Source organism: Bos javanicus, chromosome 7 (assembly GCF_032452875.1).
Source record: "Bos javanicus breed banteng chromosome 7, ARS-OSU_banteng_1.0, whole genome shotgun sequence".
Lineage (NCBI taxonomy): Eukaryota > Metazoa > Chordata > Mammalia > Artiodactyla > Bovidae > Bos > Bos javanicus.
The window spans coordinates 50,957,511-50,975,628 of record NC_083874.1 but is presented as its reverse complement, the minus strand read 5'-3'; the positions used below and the strand labels follow the sequence as shown (position 1 = coordinate 50,975,628).

The following is an 18,118-nucleotide window of genomic DNA, read 5'->3' as shown; positions in this document are numbered from 1 at the left end:
CAGTGCTGAAGGGTAAAAGTTCCCTAAAAGGATTTTATAATACAGTACTTTCACTGGTGTTTATATACACTCAACACACATGCATATACAAACGTGCAGTTTCCTGCCCTCTTTCAGTGTGTATTAAGAAATACTTCAGCCTTTAGAATATTTTTGGAGTTCCCCTTACAAATTCTTAGCAAGTAATTGGCACTGCTTTTCTTGGCTCTGATAAGCACAGCATAATGCCTTGACATAATTATTAAGAAGATGAACTCTGGAATCAGTAAATATGAATTTGAACTCTAACTCTCCCACATACTATCACCTTGGGTAAATTACTTCGTGTCTCTAACCCTGAATATACTTTTCTATAAAATAGCAACAACAGCAGGGTTGATAGATAAGGACAGTAAATAACCCTCTTATTTCCTGTTTAAGTATGGAATCAACTGAAAGTTGGGCATATTGATATGAAAATTTAAAATATCAGATCAGTCGCTCAGTCGTGTCTGACTCTTTGCGACCCCATGAATTGCAGCACGCCAGGCCTCCCTGTCCATCACCAACTCCCGGAGTTCACCCAGACTCACGTCCATCAAGTCAATGATGCCATCCAGCCATCTCATCCTCTGTCATCCCCTTTTTCTCCTGCCCCCAATCCCTCCCAGCATCAGTCTTTTCCAATGAGTCAACTCTTCGCATGAGGTGGCCAAAGTACTGGAGTTTCAGCTTTAGCATCATTCCTTCCAAAGAAATCCCAGGGCTGATCTCCTTCAGAATGGACTGGTTGGATCTCCTTGCAGTCCAAGGGACTCTCAAGAGTCTTCTCCAACACCACAGTTCAAAAGCATCAATTCTTCGGCGCTCAGCCTTCTTCACAGTCCAACTCTCACACCCATACATGACCACAGGAAAAACCATAGCCTTGACTAGACGGACCTTTGTTGGCAAAATAATGTCTCTGCTTTTGAATATGCTATCTAGGTTGGTCATAACTTTCCTTCCAAGGAGTAAGCGTCTTTTAATTTCATGGCTGCAGTCACCATCTGTTATTACTGGTGAAGATTAGGTTGAAGGATGTGTCTTAGGTGTGCAGCAGTAATAATGATTTCTAATACTGATCCAGAATTAAGTTACCCAGCAAATCTCTGGAAGTTTGGGACAAGCACAGGTCTCTCTCTGCAGAGGCAGGGAGAATATATCTGTTAAATTTATGAGGAAAATATGTACCTTCTGCAAGCAGGCAAATCCTGGCAAAGTGGCAGGAGCCAAGCCATAGTTCCTTTTCCTAAACACACCAGTCAGAAAAGCCAGTAGTCTTCCTGAGAGTAGATTGGGGAGACCAGGATGGATAGCTGGTGAAAACTGGAGGTGAAGAGAATCAGCATTTCTTCGTTCTTACAGGAAGTACCTACCTCATAACATGATACAGACAAATCACTTGGTGGCTGGCACCCATTAACTACTTGGTAAATGCAGGGTTTTGTTACCTGCATATGATGGGTGCTCAGTAACTATTTACTGATGGAGCATTTTGCCACCACATGCTTATAAGATAAAAGTTTCCTTTTAATTGGGAAAAAAATAAAGGCACACAAATGTACAAAACTAACACAACAAACACCTGTGTACTCATCACCCAGAGCTAACAAATGTTAGCATACGGTAATGTTTATTTATTTTTGTTTTTTTACAAAAATAAAACCATACTAATGAAATTGAAGTCTGCTTTGTAACTTGCCTCCTGGCTATACATTCGTTTTATTCGCACTAACTAGGAGAAACTACTCTGAGCTATTAGGTATAACTTTCCAAGCCATGTTTCATAACATCCTATAGTCAACAAATGACATTATATTGTTTATGTCTTTAAGTAACTTGCCTTTTTTTAAAATTTTTTTTCTTTTTTTTAACTTGCCTTTTTTTGAGTTCTGTTCACACTAATAAATATATGTAATTTATTCAGTTTGCTGTAGGGTATTCTATAAGAATATGTAACTTTCTGTATTTTATTCAAAGGATCCATTGTTGATAGCTTTAGTGTATACATGTAAATGTGGGCAAGGGACCCGATGACTCCTTTCACATGTAGCATAAATACAGACATGTTAAGGCTAGTCAGGGGGCTCAAGGATGTAAGTGCCAACAGGTTGGTGAGATCTCCTGCTCTCACTTCCTAATGGCCAGGGATTCTGTGGTGAAGCCATCTCCTAAACTAGCTGGGCGGGATTGAAGGCGGGAGGAGAAGGGGATGACAAAGGATGAGATGGTTGGATGGCATCACCGATGCAATGGACATGAGTTTGAGTAGGTTCCAGGAGTTGGTGATGGACAGGGAAGCCTGGCATGCTGCAGTCTTTGGGGGTTGCAAAAGTCAGACACGACTGAGTGACTGAACTGATTGAAACTAGCTGGCCTCTGCCAGTGTTTTAGAAATGGAGATCACATGTCCTTCACAGAGCCAGAATCAGAATTGATGAGAAAGAGAGGGCAGGCCTTAGTGGGAACCCAGGATTCCAGATTCTCATTTCCAACCACTTTTGCTGTGAAAGAAATGAGGGTTCCTCTGCCATGGTTGGATACTTCTAGTAGCTGGGTCCTCTAATGTTAGTGGTCCTTTTCTTATAAAATTATAAATCCCTAAACACCAACTCTTTGAGTAAAGAGATAAAGTGGGTTCTAAGTGGCCTTGTGTCTGGAAATTGAAGGAAGGGCAAAAGAAAAACCACCCCTTGAATCATGTTTGCAAAGAGAAGTGTGCCAAGTGCTCTTTATTACTCCAGTGTCATTATAAATTTAATTGGTCTTATGTCAGCTACTTAGATCAGAGCTAATAGCATGTTCAATTCCATTCTGTTTGTACCAGTTCCATGGTAACATGGGTGGGTGTGGAGTTGGGACAAGTGGCAGCTGCGACGTCTGGTCTGTGGAGTGATTTCATCATGATACGAGCCCCTTTATCAGCCTGGATGGAGAAATGTCACTGGGCAATGTGACCTGACTTTCCAGTGCCCTCAGAGCAATGAGCCAAGGCCTTGGGCTGCTTGTCCGACCTAGAGGTTTAGCTCAGAGTTAGAGAGCAGTGATTTCTTGGTGACATGAACAGGTGTAACTATCAGTTTCCCTTTTCTCTTTCTGAGTAAAAAGAAAGCTGAGGTTTTTTGAAAGTTTTATAAAATAACCCTTTGGTGTTAGAGTGAGTTTGTAGTTCTCTGGTTCTGCCCTCTGATGACCTGTACAAATCAGCAGAGGAGGTGCCCATGAGTCATGCATCTGTGCTTTTAGTGGCTTTGAGCTCTTACTTGTTTTCACTGTCTCCTGGTCCTTTTATGGGTTTCCGGTTGCCATATCTCTATTTTTTTAGTTGTATAAATATGTTACTCGATTGGAAAGTAATATTGTGATCACATAGAAGTTTCCTTGCCTTTGTTTGTCCATAGTCTCTCCCAGAGTACCTTATAAACTCATGAAATGTTAATGCTTCTGCTGATAACATTAATTTTCAGAAATTAATACATCAGTTTATTTTATCCTGCCTGGTTTGTGTATGTGTTACTGTCAGCCTCTGGGTGGAGTAAAGACTAATTTGCTCTGAAAATAATTCATTCGGAACTTAGATTGCTATGCCTGTTTTTAAACACAGCCTTATTACTTTCTAATTCTAGAACATGTTCATCACCCCCCAGAAGAAACCCGTTAATCATTAAGCATTTGCTTCCCATTTCCCCTTCCCCCAGCACCTGGTAATCATTCATCTATTTTCTGTTTTTGTAGATTTGCCTGTTCTGGATATTTGTATAAATGGATCACACAGTATGTGGCTTTCTGAGTCTGGCTTCTTTCACTTAGCTTAGTGTTTTCAAAGTTCATCTGTGTTGTAACATGTATCAGTACTTCTTTCCTTTTATGGCTGAATAATACTCAGTTATATGGATATATACTACATTTAGTTTATCTGCTTATCAACTGATAGACATTTGGGTGGTTCCTACTTTTGGGCTATTATGAGTAATGCTACTAACAATCACAAGTTTCTGGTACTACACCTGTCTTCATTTTTCTTACTTGGATATATACCTAGGAGCGGAATTGCTGGGTCTGATGGTTATTTTGTCTTTTCAATTTCTTGAGTAGCTACTAAATTGTTTTCCATAGCAGCTGCATCATTTTACATTTCCCACCATCATATATGAGGGTTCTGATTTCTCTGTGTCTTCATTAACACTTATTTTCCATTTTTGATTGTAACCATGTTAGTGGGTATAAAATAGTATCACATCGTGGTTTTGTTTGCATTTCCCCAGTGAATAATGATGTTGAACATCTTTTCATGTGCTTATCGGCCACTAATATATCTTCCTTGGAGAATGTCTACTTGAGGGTCCCTTGCTTGTTTTTTAACTGGGTTGTGTATCTTTTGTTGTTGAGTTGTAAGAAAATAGAAATTCTTAACTTGCTTGGAGCAAAGAGTAGAATCAGACTGACTTCTGGCTTTTGCCACACATATTTGCATGTTAGTCTTGCCACCACAGGTGAGTCAGTTACACCTCCACTTCTAAGAATGCAAGGTGTTGCCCTTACTTCCGCTCTGAGAAGGCACACCTTTGTTCACCTAACCCTTTACCATGCCTACAGGCCAAACTCCATAGTAAACACTGTTGATTTGATCCTCTTGCTCTTCTCGTAAGAGGGCAAACTAAAGACAAACTGAAATAGTAAAACTTGTTTTATTTGGTCATTTGGAAGACTTGGATAGTTTCGATAGTCTTGTTGATAGGTCAGGCTTTCTGACCCTGGAGAAGCAGAAGAAACTAATGCATATTAGAAAATTTCCTTTTGTAAAACTTGTTTTCATGAGACTTATTTATTATGTACTGTGTACATTTATTTTTCAAATATGATGAAACTTAGAATAATGTTCTAGTTGGGCTCTAAGGAATCAGAGACCCCAGGGTTGTGATATTGGTAGTTGTGTTTGCCCATCGTTTTTCTGATCTCTTTCCTGCAGGCCCTGAATCAAACACTTACCATGTTTAGCATACTGTTATGAGATTTGTACAACACACAGTTCTCAGTTGTGGCATTACGTGATCTCTGAAGGATATTTTCTTTGTGTGTTTATTTCCTGAATATAGCAATTCGGCCCTTCTAATAATTTCCTTGGGTGTACTGATACTCTACAACTCTTGTTTTAGACCTATGTGAAGCCCAGTGTCTCCTTTGAAGTTAAGAGGTAAAATTAATTTGTCCTGACACTTAACGTACTCTTAGGGCTCATCTGTGACAATTAAAATACCAGGTGGTTTCCCTTCATGAAGTTTTAGGGTCAGGTCTCAAAGAGCTATAGACTTTGAATTTTTATTTTCAGTTTTTTTGGCTGTGCTGCTTGGCTTGTGGGATCTTAGTTCCTAGGCCAGGGATTGAATCCAGGCCCTCAGCAGTGAGAGTGAGGAGTCCTAACCACTGGACTGCCAGGAAATTTCCTGCTGCTAAGTCACTTCAGTCGTCTCTGGCTCTGTGCGACCCCGTAGACGGCAGCCCACCAGGCTCCCCTGTCCCTGGGATTCCCGGACGTTTTAAAGTTGGAAGATATTCCAGAGGCCACTTGATGGAACACTCCCCCCACTGCCCTCAACATTTCTGATGTGTTGTCGTGGTTCCTACTTGAACACATCCAGTGATTTCTCAGAGAAGGCAATGGCACCCCACTCCAGTACTCTTGCCTGGAGAGTCCCATGGACGGAGAAGCCTGGTGGGCTGCAGTCCATGGGGTCGCTAAAAGTCGGACATGACTGAGTGACTTCACTTTCACTTTTCACTTTCATGCATTGGAGAAAGCAATGGCAACCCACTCCAGTGTTCTTGCCTGGAGAATCCCAGGGACGGGGGAGCCTGGTGGGCTGCCATCTATGGGGTCGCACAGAGTTGGACACGACTGACGCGACTTAGCAGCAATAGCAGCAGCAGCAGTGATTTCTAGTCATCTCATCCTTTTTTCCTGAACCACTCTTCTCTTGGTTTTTATGAAACAGTGCCCCTCCTCTTTAGATATTACTGGCTGGTGCCTCTTCTTCCTTTGATTCTTCCTAAACGTTGACTTCCTATAAGGCTAAGTCCTTGTATTCTGAGTTCTTTCTCAAAGAATTCCAATCATTCTCATGGCTTCAAGTACCTATATGTAAACTTGTATCTCTAGCCCAGACTTCTGTGAACTTCAGGGATGCAATCTAGTTTTCTTTTCACATCTCACTTAGATGTTTCACAAGTACCTTAAACTCGGCAAGTCTAAAATTAAACTTAGAATCTTTCCTTCCAAACCTGATCCCCTTGGGAGGTGTTCTTGACACCGCTCCCCCCTTCTGATTAATAATGAAGGTTATGGTGAAGTCCTCTGATAGCTTTTCTCTTAAATATTTCTTAAATATGTTCTTCTCTAGCTCCATTGCCATCACTAAGATACTGTCATCTCTTTCCAAGATTATTACAATGGCTTCCTAATAGGTTTCTCAGCATTCACACTTGTATTCTCTAACCACGTACTTCCCAACCCTTTTCACATCACAGCACCTAGAGAATAGTATTTGCATGGTTCACTGGGATAAGTGGACAGAGGGTGCTCAAGGTGGCAGCAACTGCCCAGGGGAGGTGGGGGGCCCTTTGGCTACTCCAGGGACTAAAGGGATCAATATCATGGATACATCTGTTACCCTTTCATTACTCACCGGGCTTTCTGCAGGAAGCCTTGCTCTAGCTCATTCTCTGTGTTGCAGCCAGAGTAGTTTTTGTTTCCAGTGGAAATTTGATTTTTGTCACTCTGTCTTAAGACCCAGTGGCTTTTCATCATCTTTAAGATCTTTAATATGGCTTTTGACCCTCTGTGATCTGACTCAACCTCACCAGCCTTATCCTTCTGTCTTATCTATCCCTCCCTCCCCCTTCAGTACTTCAGCCTCACTTGCTGTCATTTAGTTCCCAGACGTGTCTTGCTTCATTTGACCTTTGCACATGCTGCTCCATTTGCCTGGAATTGCTCTCTCCCCCTGCTAACCTCTCCACTTAATTTTCATTCATCCTTCATAGCTTATTCAAAAGTGCTTCTGTGATTTCCTTGATTATACCAGGTGTTTCCTGTGTTAACATGCTCAGACACTCAGTCGTGTCCGACTCTTTGCGACCCTTTGGACCGTAGTCCACCAAGCTCCTCGGTCCATGGGGTTTCCCAGACAAGAATACTGGAGTGGGTTACTAATTTCCTCCTTCAGGAGATCTTCCCAACCCAGGAATCAAACTCACATATCCTGCATTGCAGGCAGATTCTTCACTGCTGAGCCATCAGGGAAGCCCCTTCCTCTCTTAGACACTGTGGTTTCCCCTCAGAGCCCTTATTGCAATGGTGATTAAATGTCTGTGTGTCCAGCAACAGTGTGACCTCTGTGAATAAGTGTGTGACTTGTTCACTGCTCTAAGCCCAGTGCTCTTCGGGTGTAACATGCATTGAGTGCCCAATAAATATTGGTTAAATTATGTGTCACTTCTTGATACTGAGGATGAAGGATTAATCACATCAGAGAAGATCCCTACTTTTATGAAACTCATATTCAGATATAGACAGTGACAATATAAGCAAGAAGACAATGTAAGCAAGAAAACACGTAGTAAAGTGATGTTTTAGAGAGCTGTTGGGCAGGCCTCTCAGAAAAGATGAAATTTCAGCTGAGGTCTGCATGAGAGGAAACAGCCAGCCACTTAAAAGTATGCAAAGGAAGAACATTCCAGGTGGAGGGCACAGATGATACAAATGTCTTGTTAGAAAACATTTTGAATTGTTTAAGCAAGTGAGAAAAGGAAAGTGTTGTAATAAGGTTGGCGTGGTTAGTATGGACCAAATGATGCAGGGCCTTATTCCTGGGGTGAAGAGTTCAGATTTTATTTGAAGTGTAATGGGAAGACATTCAAGGGTTTTGAGCAGAAAGTAACCCTGATTTACTTGTTAAAATATCCATGACAAACATCCAGGCGAGGATGATAGAGGCTTGAGCTAGGATGGTAGCTGTGGTGCTGGATAGAAAGAAGAGGATGGTTTGGGGATATCTTTGGAAGTAAGTTAAGACTGATGGGTGGATGGAAGAGGGGATATTGGGTTCAAGGAAAAGAGAAGAAAAGAGTGGCTTCTGTTTTTTTTTTGTTTCTCTGGTTTTTAAATTGAGCAATTGAATGTATAAATCAATTGTGCTTATTTTAGACATGTTAATTTTGGGTTTGACAACCAGGAAGATATGTTTTATAAGCAATTTGATGTGTAAATCTGGAATTAAGGGGAGTCTGGGTTGGAGATACAGATTTGGGAATCATAATGATGTTTAAAGCTGAGAGTAGAGGGTTTCTAAGAGAGTGATGAAGAGAAGAGAAGTTAAGGACAGCTTCCCAGAAAATACCAACATTTTGACGTTGAGCAGAGAAGTAGTCAGCAAAAGAGAGCTTAGAAGGAGTAGCCAGTAGTAGGAGAAAGATAGGAGTGTGGTATCATGAAAGCTAAGAGAGGAAGTTATTTCAAGAATTGTGTTGAATGCTGTTGATGAGTAAGAATGAACAGGTTGAGTAAGAAGAGAACAGAGAGTAGCCACTGCTTTGGGTGACATAGAGATCATTGGTGACCTGGACTTCATTCAGTTCAGTAGAGTAGATGGGAAGCGTGATTGGAGAGGTTTTAAGAGATAATGCGAAGGTGAGGAAGTGAAGGCAGCTGCTGAACAGTTAGTTCAGGAGGTTTTGCAAGACGGAGAGGAGAGAAAGGAGACAGTACTTACAGGGGAATGTGAGGTCAAGAAAAGTGTGGTTGTGTGTTGGGTGTGTGACTTGCCTTACCAATAGTTACCTTGCAGAGAAAGAGAAGTTGAAGATTAAGAAGAAAGAAAAAGGATAACTAGGAGTGAAAATTTTGAAAAGGGGATGGATTCAACCCCAAAGTGGAATTGTGTTTTTATAAAAACAGAGACACGTGTCCATTTTGGAGTGTCTCCAACATGGAGAAAGAAGAGAGTATATGTATAGGTGTAAGTCAGGTGATGGATTTGGTAGTGAAAAGAGAGAATTCTCCTCAGATTGCTTCTGTTCTCTCTGAGCTGGGAATGAGAGAGGAAGAAAGAGTATAGGAAATTTGAGGAGATAGGAAAGCATGAAATAGTTATTTGGGAGAGCAGAGAAGTTAATATGTTAAGGAAATTTAATAGAGCTTCTGGACGCTGGGTGAGTGCTGAAATTCATGGTCTTGAATTTAGGTGAAACTGTGTAGCACAGTTCCGTGTTTTTCTCCAGCTACGTTCAGCTAGTCGGGTACAAACGTGGAGTAGATGGATGGTTGGATTAGCTTGGTTTGTTAGTATTTTGCCAGGGGAGTGCAACAGAGGGAGAGAGGGGGCAAAAGGGAGTTCAGAAGGGGAATAAATATAAATGATTGACTGTGGAAGCTGAGCTGGGTGGGAGGGGAGAAAGTCCTGGAAGCAGAGTGGATAATGAAGAATTTGTTGAGTGATGAGGTTGAAGAAGTGCTGGAGGGAGAGTTATCAGATCAAAATGACCTGGAAAAATATGAAGTGGTGGTGGTGAAATTGAAATTCTGGAGGAGGTACAGTTACTGGTGTCAGTATCTCTGGGGTATGACTATGGCCTGGGTGACTCAGGTGGGGTAAAGTAAAAATTGTGAGAGGGGAGAGAAGGTCATAGTATTAAATGGATCATCTCCACTCTTGTTGAAGTCACCTTGAGCGGTGTAGCTGTGGTGGAGAGGGAGACGGTGAGCCATTGATGAATGAGGGGCCGCACCCAGACTACTGGTAGATTGCGGCAGCAAGGAGGGGAGAAGAGGATGGCACACTGTGATGCCACAGACTTCAAGGAGGAAAAGAGAAAATGGTTTGGCAGTAGGCTTGATGAATGAATGGAAGGCTGGATGGATGGAGATTTATGCTTTTATTAGGCAGCTTTCATTGAAAGTTGAAATCTCTGCTTGCTGGATTCAGTTCTACCTTGTTAAGGCTCCCTCGTTTTTTAAAGAAGAGAAGTTGGCAAACCTTGCTGGCTAGATCTGGCTTGCTTCTTGTTTTTGTGTTTTTAGAACACAGCTAGCCCATCTGTTTACACATTAAAAAATTTTTATTTTTGGCTGTTCTGGTGGGTCTTTGTTGCTGTGCTCAGACTTTCTTTAGTTGTGATAAGTGGCAGCTACTCTCTAGTTGCGGTGCGTGGGCTTCTCATTGTGGTGGCTTCTCTCATTGCGGAGCACCGGCTCTATAGAGTGTGTGGGCTTCTGTAGTTGGGGCGCACGGGCTTGGTTGCCCATCAGCATGTGGGATCTTCCCGGCCCAGGGATTCTTAACCACTGGGCCACTGGGAAGTCCTGTTTACACATTTTTTATGTTGCGTTTGCACTACAGTGGCAGAGTTGAGTAGGTGTGACAGAGGCAGTTCCACAAAGCCTAAAATATTTACTCTCTAGCCCTTCATGTATTGAAGAAGGAAATGGCAACCCACTCTAGTGTTCTTGCCTGGAGTATCCCAGGGATGGGGGAGCCTGGTGGGCTGCCATCTATGGAGTCACACAGAGTCGGACACGACTGAAGCGACTTAGCAGCAGCAGCAGCAGCCCTTTATTGAAGGAGTTTGCTGAAGTCCATTTTTGAAGGAGGTTCTCAAACTTTAGTGTGCATCAGAATCACCTGGAGGGCTTGTGAAAACAGATTGCCAGGCTCCATCTCTAGAGGTGCTGATTCAGTAGGTCTGGATTGGGACCTAAGAACGTGGATTTCTAATAAGTTCCCAGGTGTTGATGGTGCTGCTGGTCAGGGGACCACACTTCAAGAGCCGTTGTTTTAGATATTTAAGTTAGTGATTGGATTCCTTCTCTGCTTAATATTCTTTGAGCCAAGTTCCCTACCTCCATTAGCTATATATCTCTTTAACATGATCATTGTCTTATCTTACCCCCTTTAAGCTTGGTGCCTGTGAACATAATGATTCTTTGGCTAAAGCCTGATCTTTGCCACATGCATTGGAACAGGTGCCCGACCTTGCTCTTCACTTAACCTGTGAGCTTGTTTTCTTTGTTTCTCACATTGTCTAATGTACGGGTCTTTCTCTGAGACTTAAATGAAACTGATGTGGTAGGGAGAGTAATAGTAGGTAGAGATCACACACTTTAGGTGGACTAAAATGCTAATAAATGTTATTATTTGGAGGAAATAAGACCCCTTTCCTCCCCCTGCCTCCACCCTGGTATATCTCTGCTCTAAGGAACTTGAGTTTGCTCTGCCTTGGGTAGATTGAGCCATGTGATCATAGGTGGGATATGGGAGTCTGGCCTCATATGGTAGCTGTGTTAGAATCTCTTTAGATGTTCTCTTTAAAAGAACATCTGGGAGAAAAAAAAGGTCATTGCTCAACTAATCCAAGTCTTTTGTCCCTGTCTTTCAGCAGAGGAACTTCTGAAAGGTGTCTTGAAAGCAGTTTCTAAAAGATATGGAGACAGTAACCGCTTCTTAGGCTTCTTTTTATTCTCTTGCTCCATGCCTAAAATTGCTCTCTCGTTCTTTGAGCTCATCTCCGGGCCATATGTAGCTCAGCAGTTACCTTGCAGCCTCATTGTTTCCTAATGGTGAAGTGGATAAACGCAGATGAGTTCACAGGTGGACGTGTGTCCTTGGATCACTTGTCTCTTATCTCCAGGTCCTGGTCAGGTTTGGCCTGCCCTTTCTGCCTCTGGTGCTCCTCACCCACGCAGACTCTCATTGCACTTGCACTTTCAGAGCTCTGCCCATCCCTGTCTCATTTCCCTTTCTGACTTCTCTCATTGTGCCCTTGCATGGCCTTTGTTTTTCTCTTCTTCCTCTTGTTTCCCTGCCCTCTTCACGTTTTACCCCATCTGCCAATACATGCCTTCTCAGCCTCAGATGCTGGCCTCTTGCTAAATTTCCCCATTATGGGCAACTGGCCCCCTCTGACCATTTTATAGTTCCACAAACTGAGAGAACAGGAGAATCATTGAATCTCTTGAGTTTTTAATTTGGTATTGTCTAAAGCCTCATTTGATAAGTTGGAAAATAAAAAGGGAGAGAGGAAAAAACTTCTATACCCCAAGGTAGGACAGACAGGAAAAGCATTACTTTCGAGAAAGAGAGGAAAACTATGTTCCTAAGAAAAGTCTATAGAGATAGTGTCACAAGATGCATTACCTCAGGAGTCTATTTGAGAGATTGTGTCATGTCAGAAAAGTTCTAGAGGACTTGAGCCTCTTTCCTCTGTGAGAGGATGAGAATGAACTCCAGGCCCTCAGTCTGACTCCGGAAAGAAGGACTTCACGCTGATGAGCAAGAAGGCCAACAATGTCATTTCCCTGGCTGTGCTGAGCCCCACAGGAAAGCTCAGAATTTTGCGTCAGGACAAGGCCCACAAGAATGTTGCTGCGCCCAGAGCCCTGTGGTTTGATGCCACTAGAGAATTTCCTACGGAAAGGGTTCTGAGGGAGTGCTCAGTAAGGCAGAAAGGTGCTGCAGTGAGGCCAGCAAATGCCTTCCTAGGACTCAGGATGGAAGGTGGGGGTTGAAAATGCCTCCTAGAGTTTCCACAGCAGTTATTATGCCCTTGTCACGCACAGCAGCCCTGACAGACATCACATGGAGCCCTTTCTCAAGGATTTCTGACTCTCGGATGCGGGAAATGGGGATGGTTTGTATTATGGTTTCACAAGTTAACCAATTAAAGCATAAGGGCTTTGACCCGTACATAGGGCCTGTTCGCGGGAGCAAGGTTTTGATGTCTGTGTCAGTATCAGTGAGGTCTGAGTTTTAAACCTGTGTATTTCTTGAGGCAGAGGTTAGAGGGCAATGCCAGAAACTGAGAACCACCTTGAAAGAGAATGATCATTTTCTGCCTTTGCTTCCTCTGGTGGGTATTCCTTATTCATTCAGATTGGGAGGGAAACAAAAACCGAGTGTGCATACGAGGAAATCAGAAAGGCCTCGTTTCCCATGATAAGTGTATTATTCAGCTACTGAGTTCCTGTTATGAACCAGCCATTCTTCTAGACACTGGGACTCTATCATGAGCAGAGTCTTGCCTTCAAGGACCATTTCTTCTCATAGGGAAGACAGACAGACAAACACATACACGCCTTCAGGTGGACAGGTCCTAAGGAGGACAATCACAGAATGAGGAGAATAGAGTATGGAGCTACACACGTGGTCATGAAGGCGTTTCCCATAGGTGACATTTGAGAAAGACCTGAAGGAACAAGTAGTGCGGATGTCTGGGGAAGAAGGGCCCTACACAGAGAGAACCAAAGGCAAAGGACAGGCAGGGGCATGGCTGGTGGATCGGTGGGACAGCTTGGAGGCCAGGGGGCTGGAGCCGAAGTGAGAGAAGGAGACGTGGGAGGGGAGGCCAGAGAGTCAGCTTAGAGCAGGACTGTACGTGGCTCTTTGAAAGGCCTTTGCCTCTTGAGAGAGACAGGAAGCTGTTGGAAGGTTTTAAATGTTGAAAGATGACTCTGGGCACTGTGAAGAAACTGAAGGGGGTGGTCAAGGATAGAAGAAAGGAGACCACTTAGGAAGCTCTTGATTAAGGTCAGAGTCTGGAGATATTTTGAGATAGCGCTAGCAGGATTTGTTGTTTGATTGGATGTCAGGTGTGAAAGAAAGAAAATTCAAGGATGACACTGAAGTTTTTGCCTTGAGTTGCGAAAATGGAGTTATTTACAGGAATGAGGAAGAGCCAGGTCCACACAGTTTCTGGTTTGACTAATGGTTTTAAACTGGAAATTCAAGGAAGAGAAGGTTTAACTTAATCATTGGTTCCTTAATTTTATCCACTCTCTGATGGTCTCATTTGTATTTGGGTCAATTCTACAGCAATTATTTCTGAGATACATACAACCCCAGCATTCTCACTTTCAGGGCTCCTTAACTAAGCCTCTGTGATGCGGTGTGGTGAAAGGTATGGTCCACAAGAGCCTTGGGGTACACTCTGTCTCTGGGAGCACCCTTCACTTCAGGTGCTGTGTTGGTATCCTAGGGCCGCATAACAAGTTACCAGAAACTGGGTGGTTTAAAACAACAGAAATTGATTTTTTTTTTTTTTTGCAATTCTGGAAGGTGAAAGTCCAGAATCCAGGTGTTGCAGGCTGTGCTCCGTGTGAAGGGTTTGGGGAAGATGCCTTCCTGCTGTCTGGCTGATGGTGGTTGTGGGCCACCCTCGGCCTTCCTCCTCTTGGAGGTGCACCTCCCACTCTCTGCACGGCGTCTCCCCCTTGTGTCCCTTAGTCTTTGTGTGGCCTTCTTACAAGGACAGGAGTCATTGGATATAGAGCCTGCCCTAACCTAGTGTGCCCGCATCTTAACCTGGATACATCTGCAAAGACCCTGTTTCCGAATAAGGTCACATTGACACATACCGGGGGTCAGGACTGCCTCATGTCTTTTCGTGAGACACAGTTCAATCCATTTCATGTGCTTTGGGACAGGTTTGACTGTCAGGGTCTGCTGGGCTTGCGTGTTTGAGGATGAGACAACTGAAATACAGTTGGAAGGCAGGACTATGCTAGAGATGCCCCATCTGTTGGGATGAAAAAAATTCTTTATTGTCCAGTAAGTCTGTAAACTGAAGATTAAAAGATAGACAAGTTCATTTTACATTATTTTGAAACTTGAAGACTTTAGGATATGCAGTAGTAAAAATAATGAAAAAGTAATGAAATTGGAAGTGGAAAATTGAAGGAAGAGATGTGACAGTAAAGAATTTTAAAGTTGAGAGTTACAGCCTGGATTCGATTGGCCAGAGGCTGGGGCTGTAGGGAGAAAGGCTCTTGCTGGTGTTCAGTTTGATGGTTTTGCTCATTGGGGCAGCAAGTGGGTGGACATGAAATGCAGCAGACGTGGGTCCTGAGCTCTGGCTGAACTGCAGGGCTAGAACCCCACTTGGCTCGCCTCACCTCTTCCTTGGATTCCTTACCGGGCTGGGACCCAAAAGGTGCCCGGATGGTGCATGGCACTCACTCTCTGGCTGCCATGCAACAGCTGGTACATGTACATTCTTCAGCGGTGTGTCAGGAGTTACTAAGTATTTGCCTTTTTTACTCACAAGTAAATCTAATGATTGTTTATCAGAGGAAGTTTAAGTTCCCACTCTGATATCACAGTGATAGATAGGACTGTACCAGGTTTAGTGGTGCACAAAATTTTCTTGGCAGTAACACACTTGTGGCCATAGAATCACCATGGTCACTAGGAGTTTTTGTGGAAATCTTGTTCTTTTGTAAGGAATTGAGTGCAAGTTGAAGGGATGCGAGATGGGTAAAGAGACAGGGCTCTTCCTGGCCTTCAAGAAATTTGAAGTTCGGAGACAAACAGGAACCAGAAGTTCACATAAGAACTGTGATAAAGATTTGTGCGATTAGCAGATGCAGAACGTTACACAGGATGGATGAATGGTGGGCCCTGCTGTGTAGAGCCGGGAAGTGTGCTCCATGTCCTGTGAGGGGCATGGTGGAGGGATATGAAAGAGAACATGCATGTGTGTACTGAGGTATTCTGCCATGCAGTGGAAATTGGCACAGCACTGTGAATCAACTATACTTAAAATTGTGGCTGCCTCAGCACAGGGCACCTAAAGGAAACTGTACTTTCCAGTGTATCATTTAATAAATGTCTGGACAGAGAGTGGGAGAAGTTGGAGGCAGGGGTATGGAAAAGGGGTGCCAGAGAGGTTTCATGGTGAAGGCCCTGGGCAGTAGAAGCCCTCATTTCCATTTTTCTGCTTCAGAGGTTGGGGATCAGGTCTTTGCAAGGCCTGAGACCAGGCTGCTTACCTGCCCTCTGCCGCCGCCCTCCCCTGGCTTCCCTGGGTCATCTGGGCACCTCAGCAGTCAAAACCCTCAGCTGCTGGGGTGAGGGAGGGGCAGTGGCTGCCTCTGGGCTAGGGCTCTGCACCTCTGACTCTAGTGTGGCTCCATCCCATGGGCCCTGGCAGGGGGTTATTTTGAGCACTCCCCAAAAGGGAGACTTGCTGTCATGTCTGTTCAGTGGGCGGAGCCACAGTGTGCCCTCAGGGCAGGGGCCAGTGGTGAAGCCACGCTTCTGGGGTGGCCACGGGGCAAATAACGCACAGACATCATTTCCTTTGACTAATCTTTCGTAATCCTGGTCCAGATGTGGCTCCTGAAAGTGAAGTTCTTTGTCTAAGTCGAGATTTTTAATTTAGGACCCAGATGGGGTAGGAGGTACACTTCCAGAAGGTCTGTTTTACTCAGTGTGTCATTGTCCTGGATTCCTGGCAGGCAGTGGTTTCATTAGAAAAACAGATTTCATCCTGACTCATCTGCTTCGGTGAGCCGTGTGATACAGCTTCTCAGTCCGCGGGGCAGCCGGTCTCCCGTCGTGCTGGACAGAGCGGAGGGCACGCTGTCCGCTCTGCAGCAGCGACAGCTACAGGCGCCTGGCCTGGGCTTTGGAAAACCTTGAGAGACAGTCTGTTATGGGGCCAGAGCTTTGTCCTGGAATTTCCTGGCCTTTGTCTGTCTGGTGTAACTTCATGTACCACGACGCCTGTTTTTAGAGTCTGCTTCCTTCTGGGGGAAGAGTGCTGTTGCTTTCTACAGAGCACTTCTGCTTCCGGAACTGAGCGACACCCTCCCCGGTGCCCAGGCGTCAGGGTCAGGGAACGCTCTGGGGCAGGTGTGTACACCTGGCTGTCAGTAGACAGTAGGCTCCTGGAAGTCACTAGTCACAGAGAAGCCATAACCCTCGGGCATAAAAGCAGCATCTGTCAGCTTGGCACATTCACCCTGATCCTAACCCTTGTTTCCTTCTCATATTGCAGCAGAAAAAATCCTATCTGGAGCGGAGTGTGAAGGAAGCTGAGGACAATATCCGGGAGATGCTGATGGCGCGAAGGGCACAGTAGGCAGCCTCTCAGGAACCTCTTCCTTCTCACCCCTGCCATTCCTGGCGAGGGGCCTGTGTTGGGAAACTGCTCTGCCCGAGGGACATTTTATCTGGATGGTCTAGTAACCTTATGTTTTATGCATGGCCTGGAGCCCCTTTCAGATCTTATCCTTGTATGTTTTATCCTGGCTCTGCCTGCCACCCTTCTTCCCTGTGGTTGAATCATGAACTCCAGGGAAGGGAACAGGGGAGCCAGGACAGACAGGGGAGTTCTTCTGGGGCCTGCTGCTGGTCACGCCAGTCAGACCAATAAAAGACATCTGTCCCACTCTGCTAAGTCTGCTTTTCTTGAGCTGATGGATGAGAACAGAGGACCAGAGAGGCAAAGAGTGTCTCCACGTCACTCCTCCCTGTTGCCTCTCCAGGGGATCCTTCTGCATTGAAGCCTTGCCCTCTTTTTTCTGTTTCTGTTCCTCTAGGTAAACCCCTCAACTTCTGAGCCTTCATGTATCAGTAGTATGCAGATGAAGAAAAAGGGAGAGCAGGCATAGCTGAATGTATGATCACAACAGTGGTACCTCAGTGGCAGTCTGCCTAGAGTCCTCGTGTCTGACTCTCTGCAACCCCCCATGGACTGCAGCACGCCAGGCACCTCTGTTCTCCACTGTCTCCTGGAGTTTGCTCAAATTCCACTGAGTCGGTTTAACAATAGCTGTTATTAAAAATTACATTTGTAAATTTACTATTATAGTAAAAGTAAGGTTAATAATTATTAAGAACTTATCCTTTCTGAATTACTTTACTGAATTTGACCATTATCTATGTTTTTGAGGTTGACAGTCTGTTGTGTCTGGATGGTGGAAATACAACCTAGCGGTGTGAGCCTGCCCTTCTCTTCCCGACTCCATGTTCAAGATACCACGTTGGTAGCTTCAAATCAGCCATGGGGGTACCTACCGTTTACTCCACAGAAATCAGGTGATGATACAAAATCATGGCTTTTTGCTTTTAAAGAGAGAGATGGTAGTTACATATTTTTGTTTTTAAAGCAAGAGAGCTAATAGTTAAGTATTTGTCAGCAACTGTAGAGGAAAAGTGGGCAGGCGCAGTTATGCAGGGAGAGCTGTCAGCTGTGCCTCAGGATGGGCCGCTGAAGGAAAATGAGACTTGCTGCCATGGCGGCCCAGCGCCACCCTGCGGCCAAA

General features: G+C 44.3%; 1 protein-coding gene across 1 annotated transcript in view; it reads left to right on the top strand.

Moving 5' to 3' along the window:
• PFDN1 (prefoldin subunit 1) overlaps positions 1 to 17,244 on the top strand; it is a 74,007-nt gene extending 56,763 nt beyond the window's left edge. Inside the window, exon 4 of the mRNA XM_061423661.1 lies at positions 16,849 to 17,244. Within this exon, the coding sequence (XP_061279645.1) occupies positions 16,849 to 16,932 (84 nt within the window). The 3' untranslated portion in view covers positions 16,933 to 17,244. The remainder of the gene's footprint in view (positions 1 to 16,848) is intronic.
• The last annotated feature ends 874 nt before the right edge of the window (positions 17,245 to 18,118 follow it).